Raw genomic sequence first — 16,265 nt, forward strand, 5'->3', positions numbered from 1 at the left:
GGACCAAAACTATTCACAATATTCCAGGTGTGTTCTGATGAGTGTTTTATATAGTTTTGGCAAGACTTCCCATTCCCTTTGAAATAACACCCAACAGTCTAATTGCCTCCTCTATTTCCTGATTCAATTGTGTGCTAGCATTTTGTGATTCATGCAGGAGAACCTATACATCCCATTGTGCTGCAACTTTCTGCAGTCTTTTTCTATTTAAATAATATTCAGCTCATCTCTGCTTCCTGCCAGAGTGTACAACCTTACATTTTACTACATTACGTTCCTTCTGCCCTGATTTTGTCCACTCATTTAACCTTCTTGCACTGCTCTGTAGACTCTTTGTGTCATCTTCACCAAATTGCCTTCCCACCTCTTTTTTTTCATTTACAAATTTGGGCACGGTACATTGACTTCACTCATCCAAGTCATTAACATATATTGTAAATTATTGTGGTCTATCACTCATCCATGTGGGTCACCATTAGTTACAGGCTCCCATCCTGATAATAGCTCCACTATCTCAACTCTCTGCCTTCTACTATTTAGCTAACCCTCTATCCATGCCAGTATATCATCTCCAACACTATGGTCTCTCAGTCTATTAAATAGTATTATGGAAGGTATAATATCAAGTGCCTTTCAGACATCCAAATATATTACATCTACTGGTTCCCCTTTATCTATCCTGCTTGTTACCTCCACAAAGAACAATACAAAATTTGTCAGATGATTTTCCCTTCATGAAGCAATGTTGACTCTGTTTGTTTACATCATGTATTTCTAAATGTTTTGTTATTACATGCTTTATAAGAGATTGAACATTTTCCCAGCCATAGATGTTAAGCTAATTGGCTCTTATTTACCTGTTTTGAGTGTCCCTGCTTTTTTGACATTTTACATTAATAGTTTTTTTAATCCTCTGGGACACTTTCGGAATTGAAGGATGCTTGGGCATTTACGACCAGTGCATTCATTTCTCTGAAGCTATTTCAATTGAATTCAATATAAATATGAAAATAGAAGCTACCCTAAAGAGCACTGGCAGTTGTCATTAAAAACTATCTGGTTCACTAATGTCCTTTAGGGAAGGAACTCTGCCATCTTTATCTGGTCTGTTCTATAAGTAACTGTGAGCCCATAGTAAAATGATTAATACTTAACTGCTCTTTAAACAATTACGTTGGGCATTAAGTGCTGGCATAGTCAGGAATGCCATTATCCCATGAACAAATAAAAAGTCTCTTCATTGGACAGTTGTGCCATCCTGGAAACAAGTCTGCTGAACTTTTGTTGCACTCCCTCTATGGCAATAATATCTTCCCTGAGATAGAGATCAAAACTGTACTTAGTACTGTAAGTGCAGTCTGCACAAGCACTTATGCAATTGAAGCAAGACTTCACTACTACTGTATCAAATCTTCCTATGATAAAGGCTAACATTCCTACAATCTTCCTAATGTTACAGCTGCGTGTCACCGTTCGTGACGTATTGACAAGGACACAGAGGTATTTTTGCACACCTACACTTTCCAACCTCTAACCATTTAGGAAATACTCTGCACACCCGTTCTTCTTACCAAAGTGCACAACCTCACATTTTTTCCACATTATATTTCATTTGCCATCGTTTTACACAATCACTAAGCCTGTTCACATTTTCCTGCAACGGTTTTACGTGTTTCTCACAGTTCTGCTTAACTTTATATCATCTGCAAATTTGGATACATTACAATTGATAACAATGTTCACATCATTGGTATAGATTATGAACAGTTGGGTCCCAAGTACTGATCCTTGCAGCACCCCACTATTTACAGATTTTTAATGCGGGAGTGAACCATTCATTCCTGTTCTATTTTCTCTCTGTTAGCCAATCATTAATCCATGCCAGTACATTATCTTCTGCCCCATGTGTATTTTAATTTTGCTAACGAACCTGCTGCAGGGGACTTCATCAAAAGTTTCTGAAAATCTAAATATACTCATCCATTGATGTCCCCTTTATCAATTTTGCTACCAACATCCTCCAAAATGTCTTACAAGTTTGCTAAGTATGATTTTCCATTTCCAACTCCCTGCTAGCAATATCTGGTTGGGTGATTTTTAACCAAATATCCATTTATCCTTTTTTATTGATTTGAGTATTTGTTTTACTACTGATGTAAGGCTGATGGGATTATCCTTGTTTCTTTCTTAAATAATGAAGTGATATTTTCAAACTTTCATTCTGCAGAATCGATGGAAATCATCTTCCAAAATTGAATGTAAAAACTATCTACATGGTCATCAATTTCAACATCCTAGGATGTAGACTGTTAAGTCCCAGGAACTTAATAACTTTCAACTTCATTAATTTCACCAGTATAACCTTTCCTGCTGATACTAATTTCCTTCAACTCTTCATTCTCTCTAGTTACAGAAAAAAGGTCCTTCAGGCTATCAACTATGTGCCAATCAAAAGCATGCACCTCAATATTTTAATTCCACTTTCCAGCACATGACCTTGTGTGCCTTGGCAACACAACTGCACACCTAATCATTTCCTAAATTTATCAAGGTTTTGGCCTCTTTCAGGCAATGAGTTCCAGATCCTACCATCTTCTAGGTGAAAACTTAACTCTGCCTTTCTCTCTACAGATGCTGCCAGACCTGCTGAGCTTCTCCAGCATTTTGGTCAGAACTCCAGCACGTACAGTATTTTGCTTTTATTTGAGGGTCTATGAGGCCTTTTTTGTCATAATTCTTGGTGGGTTTGACAAGATAGTTGCTGACAGATTGGTTGTCCAGGACGGAGCGTCTAGAACTAAGGGTCATAGCTTTACCCAGAAGATTATGAATCTTTGACAGTTATCTCAGAGGGCTCAGAGGGCATGCAATTGGAGATGGTGGGGGTGTTGAGGAAGGCAAATCTGACAGATGCTGCCAGACTGGATGAGTGTCTCCAGTGATTTTTTTTTTGTTTCAGATCTCCAGTATCTGCAGTTCTTTATTTTACTTTAGAGTAAATCAGTCCATGTATTTGAAAAGGTGACTAGAAGTCGGCACTGTGGCTGCACAGGTTCAGAGTGACCATATGGTCTCATCAATGTGTTCTTCTTTTCCTCATAATTATTGGAACATTGCAAAAGCAATTCCGAGGTAATATGACTACTGAGTGGTTAGAGGCTTTGGCCAACAAGTTGTACATCAAACCTTTGAGTTTAATTCACAGCTGGCTTGGCTACAGAGGTCTGGAATCCTGATTATAATGCACAATATGCACTCGAAGTCTTTTGTGGAGGGCACAGAAAAGTACCAAGTTTTATTACTATCGAACAAGCCTTTGAAATAATTCAACAACTGTCCTTTCTGTATTGTTCCAATGTGGTATTCAGTTTAGTCCATTTCTCAATTGAATAGCCTACAATGTAGTCTATTTTGCAGAGTTTCAGATGGGTGCTTTAGATTGTCTGACTTTCAATTCAAGAACAAAAATAAAACTGCATTGATGATGTGAATCTGGCCATGTCTCAGCTGGCTGTTTATCTTCCTTGTAGTGACATCAGTATGCACGTAGAATAAGCTGTCAGATGTCTCTTTATGATTTTACAAACTGTGCGACATCTGTAAGGGAGTTGACAATGGGGTAGATTTTGTTCCATTGTGAACTTGCACTACCGGCCATCTGCATCTAAAAGCTGCTCAGTTGGTTGGAGCGCCAAGCCTGGTCAGCGTTTGGCTGACAGCCAGGAACGAGTGTTCGAGATCAGCCTATTGACTCTTGGCCTGAAAAATTCATCTTCAAGATGAATAGGATACAATCTCCATGAGGTCAGGGGAGTAATGGTACAGAACTGATTGTGCCACCATTGAGTGCATGCCAGCACCCCTGAATAGCACAAAAATGTAGTAAGAGTCTCCTGTGACTTCCCAGTTGGTTGCACAATCAACTTCTACTGAGCCGAGCATTTATCACACATGCTCCCCTATCTGCTAACCTTCTACTTTGGTATTTTTCCAAACTGGAATATGTGGTCATACCTAGAACACCCCTCAATTTGCAATTTAGTTGATTTCTCTGGCAGCTTGTCAGCATTGGCAAAGATTGCAGTGACCCCAGTAATAATTGGAATAGGTGGGAAAACATGCCCCTCATTTTCAGGATTTTATTAATACATCTAAGTCAGGTAGATTTTTCTTTTGAATTTCTTCTAGTCGAACATGCTCCTGCCATGATACCGTGCCTGTTGAGAATGCAGACCAGGATTTTGCAGGGGCAAGCACTTTCTTTCTCCTTATCTATTAAGACTAGAGAATAGTAATTGAGGAGAACTGCCACTATGCCTATGATAATCTGATATACATTTGTGGCAGATGAGGATTTTCCAAAAATCGGTAGTTATGCTGAAATGTAAAACTCATTTAAAGAAATAGTTTTAATACAAATTGATGTGATTCTCTAGTCATCGGTATTTTAAAGATACTAATTTACTAATTTCTGCCAGATGCTTAGGAAAAGAGATCTATTCTGCTTCACATGTTTAATTTATTCAGGGCAGAAATTTTATTTAAGGCGTATGTGTAAAACTGACACAACACCCAATATTCAGTTCTACTGTTGTCAAATGATATAGGCACTGATGGTAATGGGCAGCCAATCCAACATCAGTCATTTTGCCTGAGACAAATTTCTATCACATTGTCACATAACATTTTAGCTGGGTTAAAATGTTAACTATTTTTTTGGAAACATCCATGTCAGTGAGCCCATTAAATGCAAAATACATTTGACTTAGCACTTTCCCTTTTATATTTGAAGGAAAATTAGTTTAAGATTTCTTGTTTACTTGCAGGTGTAAAGTGAAGCAATTTGCACGAGCTCATCCCAATAAGGCGTTTTGCCTCCTGAAAGGCACATGACCAAACATACTAAAGACAATCCATTGTGCATTTCCCCAGAGGAACTGACAAACGCAGAAGAGGTCAGTTTTGTTTTGGAAGGCTGAAGGACTGGAAGAGGAAAATATTGGACCAGGGAGAAATTTGAATGAGAGATTGAACATTTTAAATTTGAAATGTTACTGCACCAGGAGCTAATGTAGCTCAATTAAAGATGTTAAAGGATTTTTCCGTTGTGGAATATTCTATCTAAGCTATCATAGTTACATCACAATTGTAACCTAGTTAATGCTTGGTTAAATTGGTGACTCACATAACCCAGTAGTACATGAGATACTCATATCACACAAATGGAAAACTACTGTACTTTCTCAGATAACATCATATCTGGTCCTATTATGAATCTAAACTAATTAACAATATTTTTTCTATTTTCAGAAAGGAAACATCTCTCATTTCTATTGCCCTTATACTGCAGAAATTTGTGAATACCACCCCGCCCCCACCCACCCATCCATCTTCTAACATTTAAATCAATAATATCTAAATCCTGTACATTTTATTTGGTTCTATTACAATAGGATAAAAAGGTCCTGGGCAATTGTGAGATGAAAGTGTTTGAATGGAATATAATTAAATACCAATGCATCAGAATATTATTTAATAACGAGGAGCTTTATGAATTGTTCATGACCATCTTAATGTGCTAACAATTTTTGAGCATAGTTTTAATTCAATAATGATAAAAATCAAACCACTTTTGTGAAAGAAATGAAATTTATCAGCCACCTCATTGAGCTCAAATCATCTTTACCATAAGGCTTTCTTGCTAACTTTTAGCCTAATTATAATATCTTTTACAAGCAGGAACAGTTTCTTCATATCTACTCTATTCAGAGCTATCATGATTTTGAAACCTTTAATCAAATCTCCCTTCAGCCTTTCTGTTCAAGAAAAACAATCTCAATTTCTTCAATCTATCCGCATAGTTGAAGTGTTTCACCCCTAGAATGATTCCTGTAAGCATCTTTTGCATTCACATCTTGCCTATAATGTGGCATCCAGGAGTGTACAACATATACTGCTGCTGAAACCTAACTGGTATCCTGTACAGGCTCAGCATGGCCTCCTGCTTTCGAACTTTATGTTACTGTTAATTCAGCCTAGAATACTGCATGCTTTATTAACAACTCTCTCTACCTGTTGTGACACTTTTGATGTTTTATGTACATGCACCCATGCATATAATCTTGCATACCTTTGAGAATAGTATGCTTTATTTTATATAATCTCTGCACCTACTTTGTACAAAAATGTATCACCTTACACTTCTCCGCATTGAACATCAGCTGCCACCTTCACCCTCCACTAGCTTGCTAATGTCTCTTTGAAATTCTACACCTCACATTTTTATAATTCTTCCAAGTTTTGTGTTGTCTACAAACTTTGAAATTGATGCTTGCCCACCAAGATCTAGATCATTTATATATAGGAAACGCAAGGATCCCATTACTGATCCCTGTGTCCACTAAAAAACTTGTTCCAAACTTAACATTACCTCTTTGGCATTAATTTCTGTTTCCTATTGCAAAGCCTAGCATACAAAAGTGTTAAAATGTCCAGATTTAGATTTTATCTGTTATTACCTAGTTAACATATTTGAAACAAAAGTTTCCTTTCGTAGTCACCATGAATATTAGCAAACCCTTGAGATATTTGCATGGAACAAATGAGAAATGATATCATCTATTGAACAGGATAAAGGCAGTAATTCACACAAATTTGTACACAATAGGAAAGCCAGATACTTAGGCTGATGACTCTCCCATCTATTAGATTTTCTATCTCAGTCTAATCACGAAATAACTGAATCATACCATCTATATCGAAAGCTTCAAATTGTAAGATTATAAGTCGATGATTGGATGTATCGATGAGGTACTTGCAGTTCAAGTTCGAGTCATAATTGTGAGGGTAGTTCGGTGATATAATACGGCCGGAAGAAGCAGTGAAATTTGTTCCACATCCTAAAAAGATTCAAAGACTTGCTGTCATAAAATTAATAGTCATATATTGACTTCAGCTCCTATGTTGAGATAAAATTTGGACATTGCGTTGGTTAAAAGAGAAACATTCCCTATTATGTGCTGGAATCAATCTGTCATTGATATTTCTAGGTGGAACATCATCCTGCAGTGGTGAGGGGAATGGGGTATTGTTGCCAGATCACTTGGCTGCAAGGACATTGCTCTGCAGAAATCCGATTGAGAAAAAAAACTGATGGCTCCCTCTATTTCCAAAACTCTCAACTCCGTGTGGAGGTGCATGAACACTACTCACTGTTTTATTCAACTCCCCTCCCCACAACACAAACTAATTTGTTAGGTGGTGGTGATAGGAGAATTAGATAGAAAATTGATTCACCAATTATATACAGAGAAAGAAAAAAGAAAAATGGAAATGGGGAAAAGGATTGGAGGCCCTGCTCATATAGAGAACTGACAGGATGGACCAAATGACTTCTTTCTGTGTAGTAAACCATTCTCTGGTTCTAACATGGTAAAATAACTACCTAGAGAATGACAATCTTTCACCAAGTCACTCTTCATTTATATGTCCACAGTAAACTGGCTATAGCCAGCCAGCTCGGAGTTAATCCGTGAAGTCAGGAGACTCTCTGAATCCCCTGCTTATACCTGCCAGCTCAGGCCCCCTGATTGGCCCAGTTAACCAACCCAATAAAGGTTCTCACAATCAATAAGATCCATCTGGTTCCAATCACTACACATGGATAGTCCTTTGGATACTCCTTCTACATGCTGCTAAGTGCAAACTATTAGTCAATTTACCAGATTTGATAACTAGATCTTGATTTTAATCAAAAAAGAATCAATAATACCCAAAACATGTGGTGTTCTGTAAGTAAGTAAAAATTAATTTCAATGCTAAAATCTATACAGAGTATATTTTTCATAAATGTTTCTCAATCTTAAGAAAAGACATACGGTTAGTGAAAAATGCTGAGAAACCAGTTCCAACTCTGCCTTTAGACTGAAACCGAACTGTCACAATATTAGCTGGTGCAATGACAGGTCCTGGAGCAATATTTCCACAATGAGTAGCCAACAAGCTTTCGGCAGTTTCAGCAGTTCCTTTCCAGACCTATAGGACAGAAAGGTCAGTAATTATGAAGATATAAACATTTTTTAAATGTTTTAATAATTTTACGTAGGCAATGCCACGTAAAGACAAAGATCTCTGGTAAGCTTGGGTTCTTGGGTTTGATGGAAGTGACACTGTGATTTTCCTATCACATCTGGTCCATTGCCTAAGGTGAGGGGGCCAAATAGGGAAGGTCTTTATCATAAAAGATACGCTGGGGTTGGACTGTTTAAGCTATAGGGGGAGGCTGATTAGGCTGGGGCTATTTTCCCTGGAGCATCGGAGGCTGAGGGGTGACCTTCTAGAGGTTTATAAAATAATTAGGAGCATGGATAAGTTGAACAGCAAAGGTCTTTTTCCCAGGGTTGAGGAGTCCAAAACTAAAGGGCATAGGTTAAGGTGAGAAGGGAAAGATTTAAAACAGACTTAATGGGCTACTTTTTCACACAGAGGGTGTTGTGTATATTGATTGAGCTGCTAGAGGGCATGGCGGAGGTATTTAAAAGATATCTGACTGGGTACATGATTAGAAAGGACTTAGAGTGATATGGACCAATTCTGGCAAATGGGACTAGATTAATTTAGGATATCTTATCAGCATGGACGAGTTGAACCTGTTTCTATGCTGTACATTTCTATGACACTATGACTCTATAACTGAGCTGCTGAATATAAGTCCAGATGAAGACATGGTTTGGTGTTGGTGTCAGAAATGGCATAGAGAAAAAAGACATGAGAAAAAAATGAATATTTTCCTTCAGAAAATAAGAAAATATGGAGTAAGACAAAATGTTTTAGTTCATAAGGTTGACTTTAACCAGAGGAAACCATAATTTATTCTGTTGTGGATTATACACAAGCAGCTGGATATCCAAGATAACCACATATGAATGTCCAAAAAGGTAAAGTGCTGAAATTTCCCCTGAACTCCAAAGCAAAAAAAAATCAAAATTTTCAATCAAGTTATTTTCTTATCTGAGTCTTCAACTGATATTTATTCACCACTTCTTGTTTCAAAAAGTGTTGTTCTTTTACAATTCTGTCTCACTTCACTACAGACCTTCCTTTGTGCATAACAGAAAAAAGTCTGTTTCTGTAAGCAAGCCTTCACTCCCTATAATTCACAGCATGATCTACTGACATTATAAACTGGAACAGCATGGCAGGAAATATAATGAACTTCTTATTGTGACCAAATCACATGCAGGAATTCCAACATGTCTCAAAACACATCAGAGTGTGGAGGTCAGCCATGCCAAACATTTCTTGAAACAAGTTAAACAACCACAGTAATTTGGTAGTGGACTGCAAAAAAGAAAAAAGTGTTAAAATGAGTTCCTCAACCTAATCCTGGTACAAGTTTACGTAAGGTTAAAAGAAACCTTCCTTGCAGAGCTTAAAATTAAAATTTAGCCCACAAGAAATCAAATGAAATATAGCATTTCCACGAATTGTGTAAGTTTATGTCAGTGCAGTCTGATTCTGTTCCCATGGCCAGTTATATAACTGAAGTGCTGATGCATGAAATGTGATTTTATTTTTATAACCATGAAATACTGTGAAAATAGACCTAGCTTTGAAGATCAATCTACATGACAGAAGTAATCTACTCGAACAATATTGCATCTTCACAATTTATAACTAATTTGAGTGACAATGCCAGCCTCTGTTGTTTAAAGAACATTGCCTCTATTTATGACATTGCATTTAAATTTGGTAAAAAAATGAGGTTGATTCAATTTAACCCACAGAGCATCCTTCTCGATTGAATTACAGTGCATATTGCAATCAGCCATCTGCATATTAAGGAAACATTGCACTTTTAATGGAAAACTGATTTGCCATGTATGCACTGCCAGCAGGTAACTTCACCTACATTTATATCAGGTAACTGTGTCACAACAACTATGCTCATCTGAAGGGGATGAAAGTTCACAGACTTTGCTTTTGAGACTTGCTGACATGAGGGACCAACAACTAAGGCTCAATAATCATCAAACTTACTAGCCAACATTTCTACTATTAGATGAATCTACTATCTTCATCTAGAACACAACATTTTAAGAATACAATTTAAACCAAGACACTCAGTTAAAGAAAAATGATGAAATACATTAGTCTGGTATTTTCAAAACAATCAAACAACGCAAGAAGAATGGCAGTGGGTGGGGAGTTATTGGCACAAGCTGACCCAAAATTGACATAAGGCTATAAAGGGTGAGAGAGAGGGTACGTGACTATAGGTTGGCAAGTGTGTACAAGAGGCCATGAGGGTGGGTAGAGAGGCATTGGGTGGCATGGGGTTAACATGGATAAGGCATGGGGGCCATACATGGGAGGTAGGGGGCATGAGATCATTTTGGTTTCACTCTACTTTTTATTAAACTTGCAATGCAGTGTCAGTTTATGGAGCCAGGTCTTGCACACGTCCAGCAGCATCCACCCATTTTGCTTCTCAAAGAGCTCCATCACACAGTAATAAAAACCTGGTTTTCTAGGACATTTTTCCCTAGTTTGGGTTTGCAAAGCTTGGAAATGCCCTGTTTCTGTAGACTCCACTTAGAGTGAAAATCAAGGCCTGGCCTAGTCACTCCTTTCCTAAAGTAAGACACAACAGTTGGCGGGGGGGGGAGGGGGAGGGGAGGGGAAGGGTGGCATGGTGGCTCAGTGGTTAGCACTGCAGCCTCACAGTGCCAGGGACCCGGGTTCGGTTCCAGGCTAGGGCAACTGTGTGGAATCTGGAATTTGCATATTCTCCCCGAGTCTGTGTGGGTTTCCTCCCACAATCCAAGATGTGCAGGTTAGGCCATGCTAAATTGCCAGTAGTATTAGGTGCATTAGTCAGGGGAAATGTAGAGAAATAAGGGAATAGGTCTGGGTGGGTTACTCTTCGGAGGGTCAGTGTGGTGGACTTACTGGGCTGAAGGGCCTGTTTCCACACTGTAAGGAGTCTCAGTTACTATTCCATCATGATTTTCAATGATTTAGAAATTTCTCCTTTCTAAGACCTGTACCTTTTTTTTATTTTTAAATGAAATATAGAACCTGTTGCATAAATCTTCCAAAATTACATTGTCTTAAATATATAGAAGTTGGGACATCATGTTGTGGCTATACAGGACATTAGTGAGACTACTTTTGGAATCTTTTGTACAGTTCTGGTTACCCTGCTACAGGAAAGATATTACTAAATGGGAGAGGATGCAGAAAAGATTTACAAGGATGTTACCGGGACTGCAGGGTTTGCGTTAGAAGGATAGGTTGAACAGAGTGGAATTTGTTTCCACTGGAACATAGCAGACTGAGGAGAGACCTTTTATAAAATCATGATGGATATAGGTAAAGTGAATAGCAAAGGTCTTTTCCCTAGGGTTGTTGACTTCAAAAGAAGAGGGCATAATTTTAAGCTGAGAGAGAAAGATTTAAAAGGGATTTAAGAGACAAAAAACTGCAAATGCTGGAATCCAAGGTAGACAAGCCTCCTGCTTGTCCACCATCTAATAAACAAAATCTTGTTCCTTAAGTCACTAACCTTAACATAGCTGGTCCCACAGTTAACAGTGCTGTCTGGAATCTGGAAATTCTTGTCAAAAGTAATTTCAGCATGCTTGCTTTCATGGGCTACAATTACCCAAGTGCATTCAATATTTTCAGGAAAATTCTGTGGCCAATTTGGTGAATGGAAAGAGCCATTGTTTGCATAAAAAATACCACCACAAGCTGTAAGAAAGGAAATATATTTGTATTTAGGATTGGCAAAACTCAAAAATTTGAATGTAAAATATTCATGAGAATCCATTAACTTCCTTAGTAGAATAATGAAGATATCCAAAATCAGAATTAAAGAACAGAAAATGCGAGAAATGCTAAAGGTCATGCAGCATCTGTGAAGAGAATAGAAGGATTAAAGCTTTAGGTCAATGAGCTCTAAGACTGGAAGAAGCGCCTTAACAGTGGAATGGTTGGGAAGAGGACAGAAAAAGTGGGGTAAGCATCTAATAGGGTGAAGGGCAAGAGTAAGTAAATGACAAAATGGGGCAGCCAAATGGTAATGAAACCAGTACAGAAATGGAATGTACACCCAGAGACGACCCAACAAATAGCAGTGGAAACATTACCAGTGCCTACTGTCCCAGAAAGCAGGAACAGTGGTTACAGTATGAAATTCTAGAGCTCCATGTTGAAATCCAAAGCCTATGTGAAACGTAAGATGCTGCTTTTTTTGCACTTCTGTTGGGTTTCATGGTATTGGGGGAAGGTATTTGAGAGCAGCTGTCCACATCAATCCATTTAGGATATGTGCCACCTGACTGATTTCGCAAACTATCATTTTCACAATGATGTGCATATTAACAGTCAGCACATACAGCTCATTGCATCTAAATGTTGGTTGACAGAGGGGATTAAGCAGTTAATATTTATGGTTTAAGTGTTTGTTTACATAAAACAATGAGCACTTGCATTAAATATTTGTTCTCATAAGTGATTAGCTGAGGTATTTTCAATGAATTGGATTTTCTTTTTGCGTCAATGAGTGTGTGTGTGCATTTACTTTAATCAATCTTCAAGGGATTGCTAACTTTATATTTTGGCAAGATGTTTCCTGAGTTAAAAGATGCTGGGTAATGGATGAGTTAGCAAGGAGAGTGAAGGGCACAAGAGGGTGGTCACAGTGTTTGAATTTGCCTGGAATTTGTTTCAGGGCCATAAAGGACAATAAAGATAATTTCAGACATAAGGAGTATGAGACACCACGGGGGATCCAGTGAGCATAGCTAAAGGGACATAGCGTGGCATGGGCTGGCATGATTGGGGCATGGAGAAAAAGGGGAACAAAAGCAGAAGGGATGTTTTATCATACTAATTATTATTTTTAAAACTTGAACACAGTTCCAGAGCCCCTAGGTAATATTTGTGCTCATCCCACCTTGGGAACCAATAGTTTCCTCTGCTCTTCCCAGGTCACTTGGCTTAACTCATGACACAGGTGATCCACTGCTGGAATCAGGAATGTGTGAAGCTATTTTTAAAGGCTGGATTCACAGAACTGGCACTTTTGGGCCTCTGCGCATCAGACTTGGAGCAAAAATGAAGGAAGTTTTGTTACAACGGCGAGACCATATCTGAAGTACAGCACACAGTTATAGAGACATAGAGTCAAGTCTCATTATTTAAGGTGTGATATACTTGTGTTGGATGCAGTTTAGAAAAGGTTGACCTGAAAAAAACCACAGCAGGTCAAGCAGCATAGGAGAAGGTGAATCGAAGTTACAGGTCGGAACCTTTCACCCTGATCTGAAACATCAACTTCTGCTTGACCTGCTGTGCTTTTTCCGGCTCCACTCTCTGTCTACTGACTCTCCAGCATCCACCGTCCTCACTATCTGCAAGTTTAGAAAAGATTCACAAGCTATATTCTTGGGATGAAGCGGTTATGAGGAAATGTTGAACAGTTTGGGGCTCTCAGAAGGTTCAAGAAATTAGAAGAATAAGAGGTGATCTTATTAAAATATATATGATTCCTAGGGCGTTTGCTAATGCAGATGCTCAAAAATGTTTCACTTAGTAAGGGAATCTGGAATTAGAAGTAATAGTTTCAGAATAAGGGGCCATCTATTTAAAATAGTGATGATTTTTTTTCTCTCCGATGGTGATTAATCTTTGGGTAGACAAAAGCTTAGACAAGTTGTTGATTCACAAGGAGGTCAAAGGGGCAGCAAGGAAAGTGGAGCTGAAGGCACAGTCAAATAATCTATAACCATTGGGTGGTTAAACAGGCTAAATTGTGTACTTCTGCTCCGACTTCTTAGATTCTAGTCATATACATAGGATTACTTGGAATATCCACTACGCAACAGGGTATTGACCCAATCCACTCTTTCTGGCGTTTAAGTTCCAAGTAATGCGCTTCCCATCCTTCCCTATTTAACGGCCCAAAATATTTCTCCTCCTTTCCATGCCATCAATTCTTAGATTTTCTTTAGTTGAAAGAGTTAAAGTCAAAAACAGCCAGCCAGTTAGAAATGTTGAGTGATTGCCTTAATAACAAATGAATGCAAAATAAAAATGTCTTGCTTGGTTCTTCTTGTTTTAAAGTGATTCATGAATATTGTTTAACTGAACAAAAAAAAAGTCTGGAAATGAATTCTGAAAGCTTTGCAGTTATACATATCACAAAATGCAGGTTCCAGGATTCAGTTGTTTTAGTAAGAACAGAGAAGATGATAAAAGAGGTTGGGGAATGGCATTGTTAGTCAAGGACAGTATTATGGCTGCAGAAAGGACATTTGAGGACTCATCAGCTGAGGTAGTACGGGCTGTGATTAGAAACAGAAAGGAGAGGTCAGCCTGTTGGGAGTTTTCTATAGGCCACTGAATAGTTGCAAAGATTTGGATGAAAGGATAGCAAAAATGATTCTCGATTGGAGCGAGAACGACAGGGTAGTTGTTATGGGACACTTCAACTTCCCAAATATTGACTGGGAATACTATAGTTCAAGTACTTTAGATGGGGCAGTTTTTGTCCAGTGTGTGCAGGAGGATTTTCTGACACAGTATGTAGACAGGCCAACAAGAGGAGAGGTCACATTAGATTTGATACTGCGTAATGAACCCAACCAGCTGCTAGATTTGGAGGTAGGTATGCACTTTTGTGATAGTGACCACAATTCAGTTATGTCTACTTTAGCGATGGAAAGGAATAGATATACACAGGAGGACAAGAGCTACGACTCAGTGAAAGGCAATTACGATGCGATTAGACAAGATTTAGGATGCATAGGATGGGGAAGGAAACTGCAGGGGAGGAGCACAATAGAAATGTGGAGCTTATTCAAGGAACAACTATTACGTGTCCTTGATAAGTATGTATCTGACAGGCAGGGAGGAAGTGGTCGAGCAAAGGAGCTGTGGTTTATGAAAGAAGTTAAATCTCTTCTGAAGTGAAAGAAGGAGGCTTATGTTAGGGTGCAGCATGAAGGCTCAGTTAGGGCACTTGAGAGGTACAAGGTATCCTGGAAAGATCTAAACAGAAAGCTAAGACCAGCAAGATGGGGACATGAAAAGTTGTTGGCTGATAGGATCAGGGAAAACTCTAATGCTTTCTATAGGTATATAAGGAATAAAAGAATGACTAGAGTAAGATTAGAGCCAATCAAGGACAGTAGTGGGAAGTTGTGCGTGGAGTCAGAGGAGAGGCGAAAATGAATATTTTTTATCAGTATTCACACTGGAAAAAGACACTGTTGTCAAGCAGAATACTGAGAGACAGGCTACTAGACTAGGTGGGATTGAGGTTCACAAGCAGGTGGTGTTAGAAATTCTGGAAAGTGTGAAAATAGATAATTCCCCTGGGCTGAATAGGATTTATCCTAGGATTCTCTGAGAAGCCAGGGAGGAGATTGCAGAGCCTTTGGCTTTGATCTTAATGTTGTCATTGCCGACAGGAATAGTGCCTGAAGGCTGGAGGATAGCAAATGTTGTTCCCTTGTTCAAGAAGGGGAGGAGAGACAATCCTGGAAATTATAGACCAGTGAGCCTTACTTCGGTTGTGGGTAAAGTGTTGGAAAGCGTTATAACAGAGTGGATTTATAAGCATCTAGAGAAGAATAGCTTGATTAGGGATAGTCAACACGGTTTTGTAAAGGGCAGGTATTGCCTCATAAGCCTTGAGTTCTTTGAGAAGGTGACCAAACAGGTGCTTGAGGCTCAAGCTGTTGATGTGGTGTATATGGATTTCAGTAAAGTGTTCAATAAGGTTCCCCATGGTAGGCTACTGCAAAAAATATGGAGGCATGGGATGGAGGGCAATTTAGCAGTTTGGATCAGAAAATGGCTGGCTGGAAGAAGACAGAGGGTGGTGGTTGATGGGAAATATTCATTCTGGAATTCAGTTACTTTTGGTATACCGCAAGGATCTGTTATGGGTCCACAGCTGTTTGTCATTTTTATAAATGACCTGGATAAGGGCATAGAAGGATAGAAATTTGTAAATTTGCGGACAATACTAACATTGGTAGAGTTGTGGATTGTGCTGAAGGATGTTGTAGGTTGCAGAGGGACATAGATAAGCTGCAGAGCTGGACTAAGAGGTGGGAAATGGAATTTAATGCAGAAAAGTGTGAGGTGATTCACTTTGGAAGGAGTAACAGCAATGCAGAGTACTGGGCAAATGGTAAGATTCTTGGTAGTGTAGATGAGCAGAGAGATCCTGGTGTCCATTTACATAGATC

General features: G+C 38.7%; 1 protein-coding gene across 1 annotated transcript in view; it reads right to left on the minus strand.

Moving 5' to 3' along the window:
- cubn (cubilin (intrinsic factor-cobalamin receptor)) overlaps positions 1–16,265 on the minus strand; it is a 301,424-nt gene that overhangs the window by 84,720 nt on the left and 200,439 nt on the right. Inside the window, exons 40-42 of the mRNA XM_060825705.1 lie at positions 11,567–11,754; positions 7,878–8,034; positions 6,750–6,899 (exon numbers count right to left, since the gene is read on the minus strand). Of these exons, the coding sequence (XP_060681688.1) occupies positions 6,750–6,899; positions 7,878–8,034; positions 11,567–11,754 (495 nt within the window). The remainder of the gene's footprint in view (positions 1–6,749; positions 6,900–7,877; positions 8,035–11,566; positions 11,755–16,265) is intronic.

Source organism: Hemiscyllium ocellatum, chromosome 5 (genome assembly GCF_020745735.1).
Source record: "Hemiscyllium ocellatum isolate sHemOce1 chromosome 5, sHemOce1.pat.X.cur, whole genome shotgun sequence".
Lineage (NCBI taxonomy): Eukaryota > Metazoa > Chordata > Chondrichthyes > Orectolobiformes > Hemiscylliidae > Hemiscyllium > Hemiscyllium ocellatum.